This window comes from Coregonus lavaretus (genome assembly GCF_964263955.1).
Source record: "Coregonus lavaretus genome assembly, chromosome: 2".
Classification (NCBI taxonomy): Eukaryota; Metazoa; Chordata; class Actinopteri; order Salmoniformes; family Salmonidae; genus Coregonus; species Coregonus lavaretus.
The window spans coordinates 15,617,272-15,631,778 of record NC_139989.1 but is presented as its reverse complement, the minus strand read 5'-3'; the positions used below and the strand labels follow the sequence as shown (position 1 = coordinate 15,631,778).

At 41.0% G+C, this 14,507-nt stretch overlaps 1 protein-coding gene across 1 annotated transcript in view; it reads right to left on the bottom strand.

The window, feature by feature from the left end:
* Positions 1-14,507, bottom strand: part of LOC311102932 (cadherin-7-like) — a gene marked incomplete at both ends in the record, with an annotated part of 130,456 nt that overhangs the window by 66,419 nt on the left and 49,530 nt on the right. Inside the window, one exon of the mRNA XM_084144424.1 lies at positions 4,081-4,200. Coding sequence (XP_084000550.1) covers positions 4,081-4,200 — 120 coding nt within the window. The remainder of the gene's footprint in view (positions 1-4,080; positions 4,201-14,507) is intronic.

Below are 14,507 nucleotides of genomic sequence, written 5' to 3'. Positions count from 1 at the left end.
ATTTACCAATCAAATTTTGCTGTGCAGGGGTGAGATAAAGGATTTTTGCCAAGGGTATCTCTTTCTGAGTATAATGCCAAAGATAGAGCCAGGTTGTATTGTACATTACCTGGCAGAATGGTGGGAGGCCAGATTTATATCTACCCTGAGCTGTAATGTCCTCCAGTCACTGGAGTGGATAGTACAACAATCTCCCTGAGGTGATGCACAATTCTGTGTGTGTGTGCGTGTGTGCGTGTGCATGTGTGGGTGTCATGATTCGAACAGATTAGAGAACACCCACAGTAGAAAGCTCCCAAAAGGCCATGCCAATATCTTAATCAGAACAGGATTACCGGGTTTCGGAACCATCTCTCAGGCTCGGTATCTGGTATCTTAGCCCTGACATACAATGAACTGAAAGAACAGGTGGGGAGCAGCTAGACTGGCCTTGGCCTTTTCCTTTATTTGAGCATTTTACATTTAATGAAATGATCTCCTTCCTCATGACCGGAGGAGCTGAAAAAGATGATGGTGAAGCTCTAAAAACTGTCATCGCAGAAGTAGCGCCTACCTCAAATTGAAATGCACGCAGGCCCATCTTAAATATCCCCTTTAAACATCATTAATCCTCGCGCAAACTCCTGGTCTTTCTGCTCTATCCCGTAGTTAGGACACGGAGGTCTGAGGCAAGCAGACATGGCTGGCATCGCTGATGTGCTTGAGTGCCCATCTCTGCCTCTAAGGTGTATGAAACTATGTGAGTGTGTGTGTATGTGTGTGTGTGTGTGTGTGTGTGTGTGCGCGTGTCGGTGTGTGCGTACTTGCATACTTACTTTGTCTGTGTGTGTTTTGCAGGGAGGAGTGCGTTATTAATCCCTGTTAGTCATGGTCCATTTCTACTAATGCCATTCAAAAATGCCTAATGAGTATCATAACAAACAGTAGACAGACTAGACACTCATTCATAGCTACATTTATTCATTGAGTCTTTCATCAGTTAACACTCATAAACACACACACACACACACACACACACACACACACACACACACACGCAGACACACAGTCCTTAACGCATTGCAGCACACCACATTTAGATTTTCACCTTCAAACTCAAGTGTGCTATTTCCTGAGCTACATTACAAAAGTGAGGTTTAATAGGCCACCCTCACCCACAGCAACGTATGTATTTTGCCCACATTATGCATTACATTTACAGCTTGGAAGTTATTGGAGCTATTCAGGATTAACCACTTTTTTCCCAAGGGCACCTTGAGGATTCAATTTGGGATTAAGACACCCAGTAAAGGGACTTGCTGGACCAAAGTGAGCCAGGATGAAAACCTTCCAAGTCCAGGTCACACGTGACGTTGTCCACCTCCCTGCCCACTACTCCTCAACCACTTAATCGCTGATGGTGCAGTGTTCCTGTGTAGCTAGAGTTTAAGGAGTGCCTTTCAGCTCAAGCACTTTGTCAAAGTCACCCTTTCGCTAAGGCGCAGCCTTTTTCAACAAATGAGCCTAATTAGTAGCTTACAGAGACATAGAAACAGCGTTCCCCTTTGGCCTTTTCGTCACAGGTAGCTGCATTTAAATGGATTCATATTCTTGTCAAACTAGGAATTTGTCCTGTTATTCCATATGGCCTTTCTTAACCTGGCAAGTAAACCCATGTTCTTGTTTCCTGCGCCAGACACAATTTGTTTGATTCAGCTTTGCCATATGTATTCATCCATGTTCTGTCTGCAAATGTAATACAAATTCTGTTCAAATATGCAAAGTTAAGGTGTCCCTCAAAAGACATTTGTGATATCACTACACTGATTGCAAGAGACTGCACCGCCAAGCAATACAGAATGTACAATTTCAAAACTTCTTACATTTACTGATAACAGTATTGACCAGCCTGGTAAACAACTTGGTTTATGAATAGTTCCAAGAAAGAGAAGGCTCCTGTGGAGTTCTCTCACAGAAAACTTCACCACAGAAACATGCAAAAACAGCAAAAACATTCAACATAGTCCGTCTGGCATACAAGTGGGCCTTCGCGCTTCAGCAAACAAAGGAAAGGAGTGGTGCTCAACAACAACGACAAAAACTCTGAGGAAAACCTGTTCTCATCCAATGGATTAACAATGGATTAACGTGAGCCAAAATAAATAATTATCTACTTTTTTCGTTGAGTGCTCCAACTCCTTTCTGCCTTGAATTAGTCATTTTGGAAGTTTTTCTCAGTAAGACCTTCTCATAGTCCATCTGGCTTTCCAGGAAGTTAAAGAGCACCATTGGACCTCCTGAATAGTACTTTTTCTTCAATGACTGTACACTATGTAGCCACTTCAGTAATCACAACCTCTTTAAAACAATATGAAAGATCAGATTTAAAGATTTAAAGAGCCTACTTAGCTAATGAAACATGCATTATAGTTTGCTGCTGTTAGCATGTGAGTCTTTATAAAATAACTATGCAGATGGAGTAATGGGCAGACATGCTGCTTAAACATCACTCAAGCAAATGTTGGCTCTCGCTCTGATTAGTATTGATGTCACGAATTCTCACTTGAGACTTAATGCTGAGCTGAAGTGGTTTCGTTAACTTTGTTAAAGATCATTGTGAGGATGCATTCAAGTAGTCAAATCTCTATCAATCTTGTTCCCCACACAGGCTAATGTGCCAGGCTTCACAGCATGGCTTGACTTGACAATGCTGCCAATGTATGCTAGTTTGCAAGCACTTCCTGAAACGCATATCGTTTTGAATCAGGGGACTGGCTGGATGCTACTTGCCCACCCAGTGTCATGGACTCTGTTATTCTAGACATATAAGTAAATTTCATCCAAAGTACACACTTAGAATTAGTTGTGACTTGAGGAACCCTGGAGATCCTCAAGAAACCCCTGGAGTTCCTCAAGGAACCATTGCTAGTCAATGGTTCATATTTGCACCTTTGGTTAGTTGAGGGGTTCTTGGAGGAACCTTTAATGGTTTAATGTATTAACAGGTTCCTGGAGGAAGCCTGGAGTGGAGACATGGCTTAGTAGGGGCGTGGCTTTAAGAAATATTTTTGTGGGGACTACCTGTTAGAGTAAATGTCATTCCGGTTCATCTGTTCTGTTGTATTGTCATTACATGTTAATGTTGAACATAGGTGTATGAGTTCCTCAAGAGCCTATGCAAATCCCAAAGTGGCAATAGTTACCACTTTATTACTATATGTAGTCAGCAATGTTAATAGTATTGATATTATATTAGAATATGCATAAATATTCAAGTAAAATTTAAATTTGCAGTGTACAAATGTAACATGATGAACAGGATTGACATTTACACTAATGGGTTGCCAAAAACAACTATCTGAAAGCCATGCCTCCAATCTGATAGGCTGCCACCTCTACAATATGTTATTAAAAAGGTTCCGGTTTGAACCTTTACACAGGGGTTCCTCAAGGAACCTTTTTAAACTGGAAAGGTTCTGCCGGTGTGGTAACCCAAAAGGCACCTTTAGTTCTAAGAGTGTAGAGGGAAAAGTTTCCATTGACTTTAATAAGTCAGTGAGTTTACTCATAGATAGACTTATAAAACCTCAGCATGTAAGCAGATATCCCCTGGATGTGTTACTGGGAGAAAAATATGGTGATAAGCCAAACATGATGGAACTACCCACAATTGTCTGTTTTCTTCCCAGTGATTTGCATGAGGCCAGCGTTCCCCACAGCGGGGCAGTGGCTAATGAGCAAGAACAACCACCTCACATCCCAGCATTGTTGTGCAGCTCCTTTGCTTTATATTTGTTGAATGCTCAAAAAACGATTATTGTGTTTAGAGAAAATGTATGATAGCATACTGATTTCTTTGTCTACAATTGCACCGAAATATGAAGAGTTGGTTGGCTAGTTTAGATCATGCTGTATCTGTTACAATGTGAACTGACTTTGGCAAAGCATGGAAACCGCTACAATATTTCCATGTGATTAGAGCAGTTTGACGCTTTCTTGAACAAATACCTTCAACAATTCAATTAATAGCATTTAGTGATACAGTATGTCTGGGGGGCAGACTGCATGGCCAATTCTTATTCCCAACAGTCAGCAGCCTACCTGTTTTCGGGTCGACTGAGAAGTAAGGCTGTCCGCTGATGATGCTGTAGACCACCCTGGCACTGTTCCCGTATGTGGGGTCATCTGCATCTGTGGCCGCCACTTGGACCACCGTTGTTCCTGTACAGATAGCATCCAATTAGTTATTAAGACAACATCAGCCATCTGTAGAGACGCAGCTCTCACCTCAACAGCATGTGTGACGGCATTTATACAAGCTTACAAATGTCAATGTTATATATTCAGTATAAATCACACATTCTATATGGGCCACAATCAGTAATGTACTGTAGTGCAGGGTAAACACACTACTTAATACTACTTCCCTGGTGTACAATAACATTTTAAACACCGGTGTGTCAGTCTAAGTAACATAATAAAAAAATCCCCATCAAAATCTGTCAGTTTAAGCTAGAGATATCTATTTTTTTGCATTGGCTGTGTCTCAATCCACTGCATACACCTATGGCAGCCTTCCACATCTGCTGTGGAAGGTGGCCAAGCTACAGCGGTGTTTGTCAGACCATGGGACATCCTGAAAATCGGTCTTCTCACAAAAATGTCTGTAGCGTCCGAACGGTTTGGCCCACTCTATGAAAAAATGAGACTCTCACGAACACAATGGTGTTCTCCATTTTGCTCTATGACCCCCACAAGTGTCACCTGACTCCTCTGAAGGTAACCAGTACAGGTTTAAAAAGCGTATGGAAGTATGGAAGTAGTTTTGTGCCTACCCTAAAAAAAGGTTTTAAATATGTGTAAAAATATATATATATATATATATATATATATATATATATATAAAGTACCAGTGAAAGTTTGGACACACCTACTCATTCAAGGGTTTTTCTTTATTTTTACTATTTTCGACATTGTAGAATAATAGTGAAGACATCAAAACTATGAAATAACACAAATGGAATCATGTAGTAACCAAAAAAGTGTTAAACAAATCCAAATATATTGAGATTCTTCAAATAGCCACCCTTTGCCTTTATGACAGCTTTGCACACTCTTGGCATTCTCTCAACCAGCTTCACCTGGAATGCTTTTCCAACAGTCTTGAAGGAGTTCCCACATATGCTGAGCACTTGTTGGCTGCTTTTCCTTCACTCTGCCGTCCGACTCATCCCAAACCATCTCAATTGGTTTGAGGTCAGGGGATTGTGGAGGACAGGTCACCTGATGCAGCACTCTATCACCCTCCTTCTTGTTAAAATAGCCCTTACACAGCCTGGAGGTGTGTTGGGTCATTGTCCTGTTGAAAAACAAATGATAGTCCCACTAAGCCCAAACCAGATGGATGGCGTATCGCTGCAGAATGCTGTGGTAGCCATGCTGGTTAAGTGTGCCTTGAATTTTAAATAAATCACAGACAGTATCACCAGAAAAGCACCCCCACACCATAACACCTCCTCCTTCATGCTTTACGGTGGGAGCTACACATGCAGAGATCATCCGTTCACCCACACCGCGTCTCACAAAGACGGTTGGAACCTACATTCTCCAATTTGGACTCCAGACCAAAGGACAAACTTCCACCGGTCTAATGTCTATTATTCGTGTTTCTTGGCCCAAGCAGGTCTCTTCTTATTATTGGTGTCCTTTAGTAGTGGTTTCTTTGCAGCAATTCGACCATGAAGGCCTGATTCACACAGTCCCCTCTGAACAGTTGATGTTGAGATGTGTCTATGACTTGAACTCTGTGAAGCATTTATTTGGGCTGCATTCTGAGGCTGGTAACTCTAATGAACTTATCCTCTGCAGCAGATGTAACTCTGTCTTCCAGTAATGATGGACTGTTGTTTATCTTTGCTTATTTGAGCTGTTCTTGCCATAATATGGACTTGGGCTTTTACCAAATAGGGCTATCTTCTGTATACCACCCCTACCTTGTCACAACACAACTGATTGGCTCAAACGCATTAAGAAGGAAAGAAATTCCACAAATTAACTTTTAAGAAGGCACACCTGATAATTGAAATGAATTCCAGGTGACTACCTCATGAAGCTGGTTGAGAGAATGCCAAGAGTGTGCAAAGCTGTCATCAAGGCAAGGCAAAGGGTGGCTATTTGAAGAATCTCAAATATAAAATATATTTTGATTTGTTTAACACTTTTAACACTGGTTACTACATGATTTCATATGTGTTTTTTCATAGTTTTGATGTCTTCACTATTATTCTACAATGTAAAAAATAGTAAAAATAAAGAAAACCCTTGAATAAGTAGGTGTGTCCAAACTTTTGACTGGTAGTGTGTATACTTAATGAGCTTTCTTATATCTCCTAGATATAGGAAAGACACTTCAAACCTTATTCCTTATTATTTATTTTTTGACTGTCTTTTTTGTCTTTTTTGTCATTGATGAATGTGTTATTTAATGCATTTCTATGGTCTATAGTAGTAAAGGTCAATTGTTTTATATATATTTATATATATATATATCTAAAGGGGTCCTAAAATCCAAAATGAAATAGCTAAATTCTCCATGGTATGACCTTCTTAAAACAATTCCATGTGTCAGTTTAGAAGACACAGACACTGCTGCACAATGAACACTCTCACCTATGAATACCATACACTGTTACCATTCTACATCATATTATGATTGCTACTTGTTATCAGGTTAGTTTATTATAATTAAGGTGCAACTTTGGTCTGTAGAAACCTGTGTAAGGTATTGGTTAAAAACGGCATAGCTATTACCGTGAATGTAAACACATGGCTATTACTGAGAATGTACTGTGATGACTATGAATAATGCTAGGTTTGAATATACAGTGGGGAAAAAAAGTATTTAGTCAGCCACCAATTGTGCAAGTTCTCCCACTTAAAAAGATGAGAGAGGCCTGTAATTTTCATCATAGGTTCACGTCAACTATGACAGGCAAAATGAGAAAAAAAAATCCTGAAAATCACATTGTAGGATTTTTTATGAATTTATTTGCAAATTATGGTGGAAAATAAGTATTTGGTCAATAACAAAAGTTTCTCAATACTTTGTTATATACCCTTTGTTGGCAATGACACAGGTCAAACGTTTTCTGTAAGTCTTCACAAGGTTTTCACACACTGTTGCTGGTATTTTGGCCCATTCCTCCATGCAGATCTCCTCTAGAGCAGTGATGTTTTGGGGCTGTCGCTGGGCAACATGGACTTTCAACTCCCTCCAAAGATTTTCTATGGGGTTGAGATCTGGAGACTGGCTAGGCCACTCCAGGACCTTGAAATGCTTCTTACGAAGCCACTCCTTCATTGCCCGGGCGGTGTGTTTGGGATCATTGTCATGCTGAAAGACCCAGCCACGTTTCATCTTCAATGCCCTTGCTGATGGAAGGAGGTTTTCACTCAAAATCTCACGAAACATGGCCCCATTCATTCTTTCCTTTACACGGATCAGTCGTCCTGGTCCCTTTGCAGAAAAAAAGCCCCAAAGCATGATGTTTCCACCCCCATGCTTCACAGTAGGTATGGTGTTCTTTGGATGCAACTCAGCATTCTTTGTCCTCCAAACACGACGAGTTGAGTTTTTACCAAAAAGTTCTATTTTGGTTTCATCTGACCATATGACATTCTCCCAGTCCTCTTCTGGATCATCCAAATGCACTCTAGCAAACTTCAGACGGGCCTGGACATGTACTGGCTTAAGCAGGAGGACACGTCTTGCACTGCAGGATTTGAGTCCCTGGCGGCGTAGTGTGTTACTGATGGTAGGCTTTGTTACTTTGGTCCCAGCTCTCTGCAGGTCATTCACTAGGTCCCCCCGTGTGGTTCTGGGATTTTTGCTCACCGTTCTTGTGATCATTTTGACCCCACGGGGTGAGATCTTGCGTGGAGCCCCAGATCGAGGGAGATTATCAGTGGTCTTGTATGTCTTCCATTTCCTAATAATTGCTCCCACAGTTGATTTCTTCAAACCAAGCTGCTTACCTATTGCAGATTCAGTCTTCCCAGCCTGGTGCAGGTCTACAATTTTGTTTCTGGTGTCCTTTGACAGCTCTTTGGTCTTGGCCATAGTGGAGTTTCGAGTGTGACTGTTTGAGGTTGTGGACAGGTGTCTTTTATACTGATAACAAGTTGAAACAGGTGCCATTAATACAGGTAATGAGTGGAGGACAGAGGAGCCTCTTAAAGAAGAAGTTACAGGTCTGTGAGAGCCAGAAATCTTGCTTGTTTGTAGGTGACCAAATACTTATTTTCCACCATAAATTAGAAATAAATTAATAAAAAATCCTACAATGTGATTTTCAGGATTTTTTTTTCTCAATTTGTCTGTCATAGTTGACGTGTACCTATGATGAAAATTACAGGCCTCTCTCATCTTTTTAAGTGGGAGAACTTGCACAATTGGTGGCTGACTAAATACTTTTTTTCCCCATTGTATGTAGGGGCCTACTCTAGTTTGGAAATATGTGTAGGGGCCCCAATAGTTTGGAAACTTGCAACAGAGGTTGAAAAATGAATAGCCGTTCTTAGAACTAACACAATTCATTTGATTTTAAAGTGATTGTTAATGACACTGTTAGCATGTTGATATTCCATATTTCCTAATGCAGTTAGCCTCTACACAGCTGGACCTTAGCCATCTCTGAGGATGTCGGGAGATGACGTGGAAACTAGCCACTAGGGCCAACAGTGAGTGCTGTTACCTTTAAGTAGGTTTCAGTTTAGCTAGGGCGTGGTGGATGGGGGTGGGCGTGGTGGATGGGGGTGGCTGTGGGGGATGGGAGTGGGCGTGGTGGATGGGAGTAGGCATGATGGATGGGGGTGGGCGTAAGCATCTGCCTCTGGTGGTTAAGGTTGCATGTTTGAATCCAGTGATAGAAAGTCATTTTGAGATTTTTGTTTTAAGGATCAGACCCTTTTTTTCAATTTCCGCCTAAAATGACCCAAATCTAACTGGCTGTAGCTCAGGAACTTAAGCAAGGATATGCATATTCTTGATATCATTTGAAAGGAAACACTTTGTGGAAATGTGAAATGAATGTAGGAGAATATAACACATTCAAGCTGGTAAAAGATAATACAAACAAAAAAACATGTGTTTTCTATTATTTATTTTTTGCATCATCTTTGAAATGCAAGAGAAAGGCCAGACAGTGATGTAGGATTCTAGATGTAATTTGTCCACCAGATGGCAGCAGTGTGTATGCAAAGTTTCAGACTGATCCAGTGAAGAATTATATCACTACACAATATTTTGTATCAAGTCTGCCAGGATTTTTCCCAAATGTGCTCAATTGGTTTTCAAGTACATAACTATAGAGAACATACGAAAATGCTATGGTAATACATAATTAAGTTTGCACACTTCCAGGAATGTCATAAATGATGGATCATTAGCTTGCCTACAGAAAATACACTAACCTTCACACATCTAGATGGCCAGGCGGGATGGGTGTGGAGTCAGAGGTCAAACTGTAGAACCCAGTTCCTACATTTGAATATAAAAATTGATTCTTCAAACAAAACTACACTACATTTTATCACTGGGATCCTAAGGATGACAAATCACAGCAAGATTACTGAATGTAAGTACATTATTTACCTTCAGAGGTGAATGTACCAAACCAGTTGCCGTAATAAAAGTGTTTTGTTGTTGTGTACTATCCTCAAACAATAGCATAGTATTTTTTTAGCTATAATAGCTACTGTAAATTGGACACTGCAGTTAGATTAACAATAATTTAAGCTTTCTGCCCATATAAGACATGTCTATGTCCCGGAAAGTTGGCTGTTGTTTACAACACCATTGTAGTCACATATCGCATGTTGAGCATCAACCGTCCCTTATAAGGGACACCGATCCCGTAGAGGTTCTAAGCCTATCCCAAACCTTAACCATTCGGAGTTACATTTTCATTTACGGAGTTAATGCAGCATCTTCCTCTGGTGGTAAAGGTTGCATGTTTGAATCCAGTGATAGAAAGTCGTTTTTGAGATTTTTGTTTTAAGCCTATCCCAAACCTTAACCATTCGGAGTTAATGCAGCATCTGCCTCTGGTGGTTAAGGTTGCATGTTTGAATCCAGTGATAGAAAGTTGTTTTTGAGATTTTTGTTTTATGCCTATCCCAATTAACCATTCAGAGTTAATTGCCTAACCTTAAGATTTCGGGGGTTAATGCCTAAACTGACGTTTTGGAACAACATTTGGAACAACTTTGAAATTTGATGTTTGAGAAAAATGGATTAAGATCTAAATCTGACGTGACAATGTGAGAGCTTGTTGGAAGGAGTGCTTTGGTCAAGGGACCAGAGTTTTAAAGCATAAAGGTCCAGTAATCATCGCTAATTAGACCATTTACCTCTATTGTTCTGTTGTGAACTATGGTCAGGCCCCTGATGGAGACCAGCGTTTTATCTGTAACATACAGAACCAAGTGTACTGAGCCAGTAATCTACCATGCAAAACAACTGGACCTCAATGGAGAGCTACTAGGAGAGCCACTGCCATTCTAGGGTGAATTTATCACAAAAACGAATACACACTGAAATTAATGTTATATTTTCTGGGATGTTAAATTGTATTTTTTGTGTGAGGATGAACGTCCATCAAGGAAAGTAAGTCTCAGACTTTGCGTCATTGGTGATCTTGAAGCTGAGGCCCATTTCTGACTTGACAAACATACATTAATCAACCGTTGACGTAGGAGACGTAACCTTGGAATAAAAACCATTGTTTCCCTTTGCGCATGGTCAGATGAATAGGCTGTTTTATTTTACATTTTAGTCATTTAGCAGACACTCTTATCCAGAGCGACTTACAGTTAATGCATACATTATTTATTTTTTCATACCCCCTGTGGGAATCGAACCCACAACCCTGGCGTTGCAAACGCCATGCTCTATCAACTGAGCTACATCCCTGCCGGCCATTCCCTCCCCTACCCTGGAAGACGCTGGGCCAATTGCGCGCCGCCCCATAGGTCTCCCGGTCGCGGCCGGCTACAACAGAGCCTGGATTCGAACCAGGATCTCTAGTGGCACAGCTAGCACTGCGATGCAGTGCCTTAGACCACTGCGCCACTCGGGAGACACATTTTATGTATGTATATTTCACTTTAATAGCCATGCATCTCTGGCGGTGTCTTAGGCCCATACTGTAGCACATAAAGGAAAGTGCCTGTCTTACAAAGTAGGTTATATTTTATTTTGCAGCAAACACCGTTATAAAAAGCCCACTTTCGTGCATGGGCCATATTTTACGTACTCTTACAGAATGACGTGATCATGGAAATGGAAGATTAGACCGCACAATTTCCAGTCATAAACCAGAATTAACAGGCGCTGGCCCTGAATTTGAGCAATATAATAGAAAATGGCTCGGTGGACATTGAGATGTTATAATCAAGCTAGTTCTATGTGGACCCCCAAGATTATATCATCAACTCTTAGTCGTGGCAGGTTATATTACAACATAAAAAAAACAAGGTCAATCAATGCCACTACGTTAGAGTGCTGTGCTATGGTATTCACAATTCTTATCACTACACAGTTGCAGTTACAGTTGCAGTAAGCTAAAACTGATTTAGGTTATCCCTCAATAATGGTTCTGATGTGTAAAATGGTTCTCTCAGATTTCTATTTTGTGTTTTCTGTGGTATCTGTAGTGATACCCAGGCTAGAGGAAATTGGTAGCGAAACACTGTAATATTTATAGCAGTCAAGGTCACGAATAAGAATAGCCAGCCTTCAAGAGTGGTTGTCCAAAACGGATAAACATCCTCACATCAGAATATATTACACGGTTCCTCTCGATGCAGCTGTCTTCTGCCTGTCTGTGTCACTTCACTATTTGTCTGTCTTCATTTGTGTGATTGATCAATTTCTCATATTTTCATTTATTTCCAGTGAATCCGGACAAAACAGGGGTTCCTAATCAAGTCTGCATCTCGGGGTGAGCGATTGTCATCTGACAGTAATGAAAATAAATGTAGCAGCATGTCTAATTTGAATGGGCGACAGGTATTCATCAAAGCTTTACAGACACAAGACTGGATCCAACTGCCACCATGAATACTCATCTCCAAGTAAACATGATCCAAGTTCCAAATGTTCAAACTGTAAGCTATATGTGTTGCATTGTTATGGCTTGCAACTTTTTATACTTAGTTGAACAAAATGTGTATGAGACAGAAGATAAGTATTTACTTCTCTTCTAATTAACGTAACATATACTAAAGAATTACCATTAGAGTACACTTTCACCAGCAAAGCTTAAACATTTCAAAAGGTAGGCGTACTGTATGTTAGTGCAACATGCTGACAAAGGTAACATAAGCTGCAAAGTATGAGAGTGGTGAGAAACGTTTATAGCAACTCTGTTAATCTCTAATACAAAATGGATTTGAGTGTGGGTATGACTGATGATTAGATATTACAAAAGCAATATTCAAAACCTGCAGTTTGAGCTCACCAACTTTGCATCGCCTTGATGAGTATTCAACATTGGTGCCCATGATTAAGTTGATTATATTCATGCACGTTCACACCTGCTCCCCTCCGCTTGAGATAAGCTGGGATTGTTCCTCGGAGACTAGTTCAACTTTATTTGTAATTGGCATGTGACAATGAATGGCAAAATTCTAATAAAGACAAACCCATAATTGCCCTGCTGTGCCCAGGATGTGCCTATAGGTAGGTGCCAATGCTCTGAACCATACAATCTCACTGAGACACACTGGTACTGTAATCAATGTGCTCTATAATTCCAGCTTACTTTTCCTTTGGCTTTCCCCAAATCTCAAATCACAGGAAATAATCATTTCAAATAAAATTTCTTACGAGTTTACAGTGGGGAAAAAAAGTATTTTTTTCCCCACTGTAACTCCACTATGGCCAAGACCAAAGAGCTGTCAAAGGACACCAGAAACAAAATTGTAGACCTGCACCAGGCTGGGAAGACTGAATCTGCAATAGGTAAGCAGCTTGGTTTGAAGAAATCAAAAGTGGGAGCAATTATTAGGAAATGGAAGACATACAAGACCACTGATAATCTCCCTCGATCTGGGGCTCCACGCAAGATCTCACCCCATGGGGTCAAAATGATCACAAGATGGGTGAGCAAAAATCCCAGAACCACACGAGGGGACCTAGTGAATGACCTGCAGAGAGCTGGGACCAAAGTAACAAAGCCTACCATCAGTAACACACTACGCCGCCAGGGACTCAAATCCTGCAGTGCCAGACGTGTCCCCCTGCTTAAGCCAGTACATGTCCAGGCCCGTCTGAAGTTTGCTAGAGTGCATTTGGATGATCCAGAAGAGGATTGGGAGAATGTCATATGGTCAGATGAAACCAAAATATAACTTTTTGGTAAAAACTCAACTCGTCGTGTTTGGAGGAAAAATAATGCTAAGTTGCATCCAAAGAACACCATACCTACTGTGAAGCATGGGGGTGGAAACATCATGCTTTGGGGCTGTTTTTCTGCAAAGGGACCAGGACGACTGATCCGTGTAAAGGAAAGAATGAATGGGGCCATGTATCGTGAGATTTTGAGTGAAAACCTCCTTCCATCAGCAAGGGCATTGAAGATGAAACGTGGCTGGGTCTTTCAGCATGACAATGATCCCAAACACACCGCCCGGGCAACGAAGGAGTGGCTTCGTAAGAAGCATTTCAAGGTCCTGGAGTGGCCTAGCCAGTCTCCAGATCTCAACCCCATAGAAAATCTTTGGAGGGAGTTGAAAGTCCGTGTTGCCCAGCGACAGCCCCAAAACATCCCTGCTCTAGAGGAGATCTGCATGGAGGAATGGGCCAAAATACCAGCAACAGTGTGTGAAAACCTTGTGAAGACTTACAGAAAACGTTTGACCTGTGTCATTGCCAACAAAGGGTATATAACAAATGATTCAGAAACCTTTGTTATTGACCAAATACTTATTTTCCACCATAATTTGGAAATAAATTCATTAAATATCCTACAATGTGATTTTCTGGATTTTCTTTCTCATTTGGTCTGTCATAGTTGACGTGTACCTATGATGAATATTACAGGCCTCTCTCATCTTTTTAAGTGGGAGAACTTGCACAATTGGTGGCTGACTAAATACTTTTTTCCCCCACTGTATATCCATGTCACCTGAAACCAGAGTACCTCTTTCCTTTTCTCTTCCGTAATTAACTGACTATTCCATCCTTGATCTTGGGAGCTCATGAATTAGACATGAACAATGACAGGTGGATAAAGGGGTGGTGGGTGGTAAATTTCAACGAGGCGGTGGCCTTGGTCTGACATTACATTCCCTAAGCCCTCCATCAGCTCCCGGGGAACGTCTGTCTGACGTGTAGACCTGAGACCTGTGCCTCGGCTGCTCAGAGGTTGTCACACATCCAAATGTCTTCAAGCCCCTCTTGTCTTTTATTTGACATCCCGAGGTGTGATTAAGACAAAGTCTTCCTAGATCCTAGGGCCATAAGG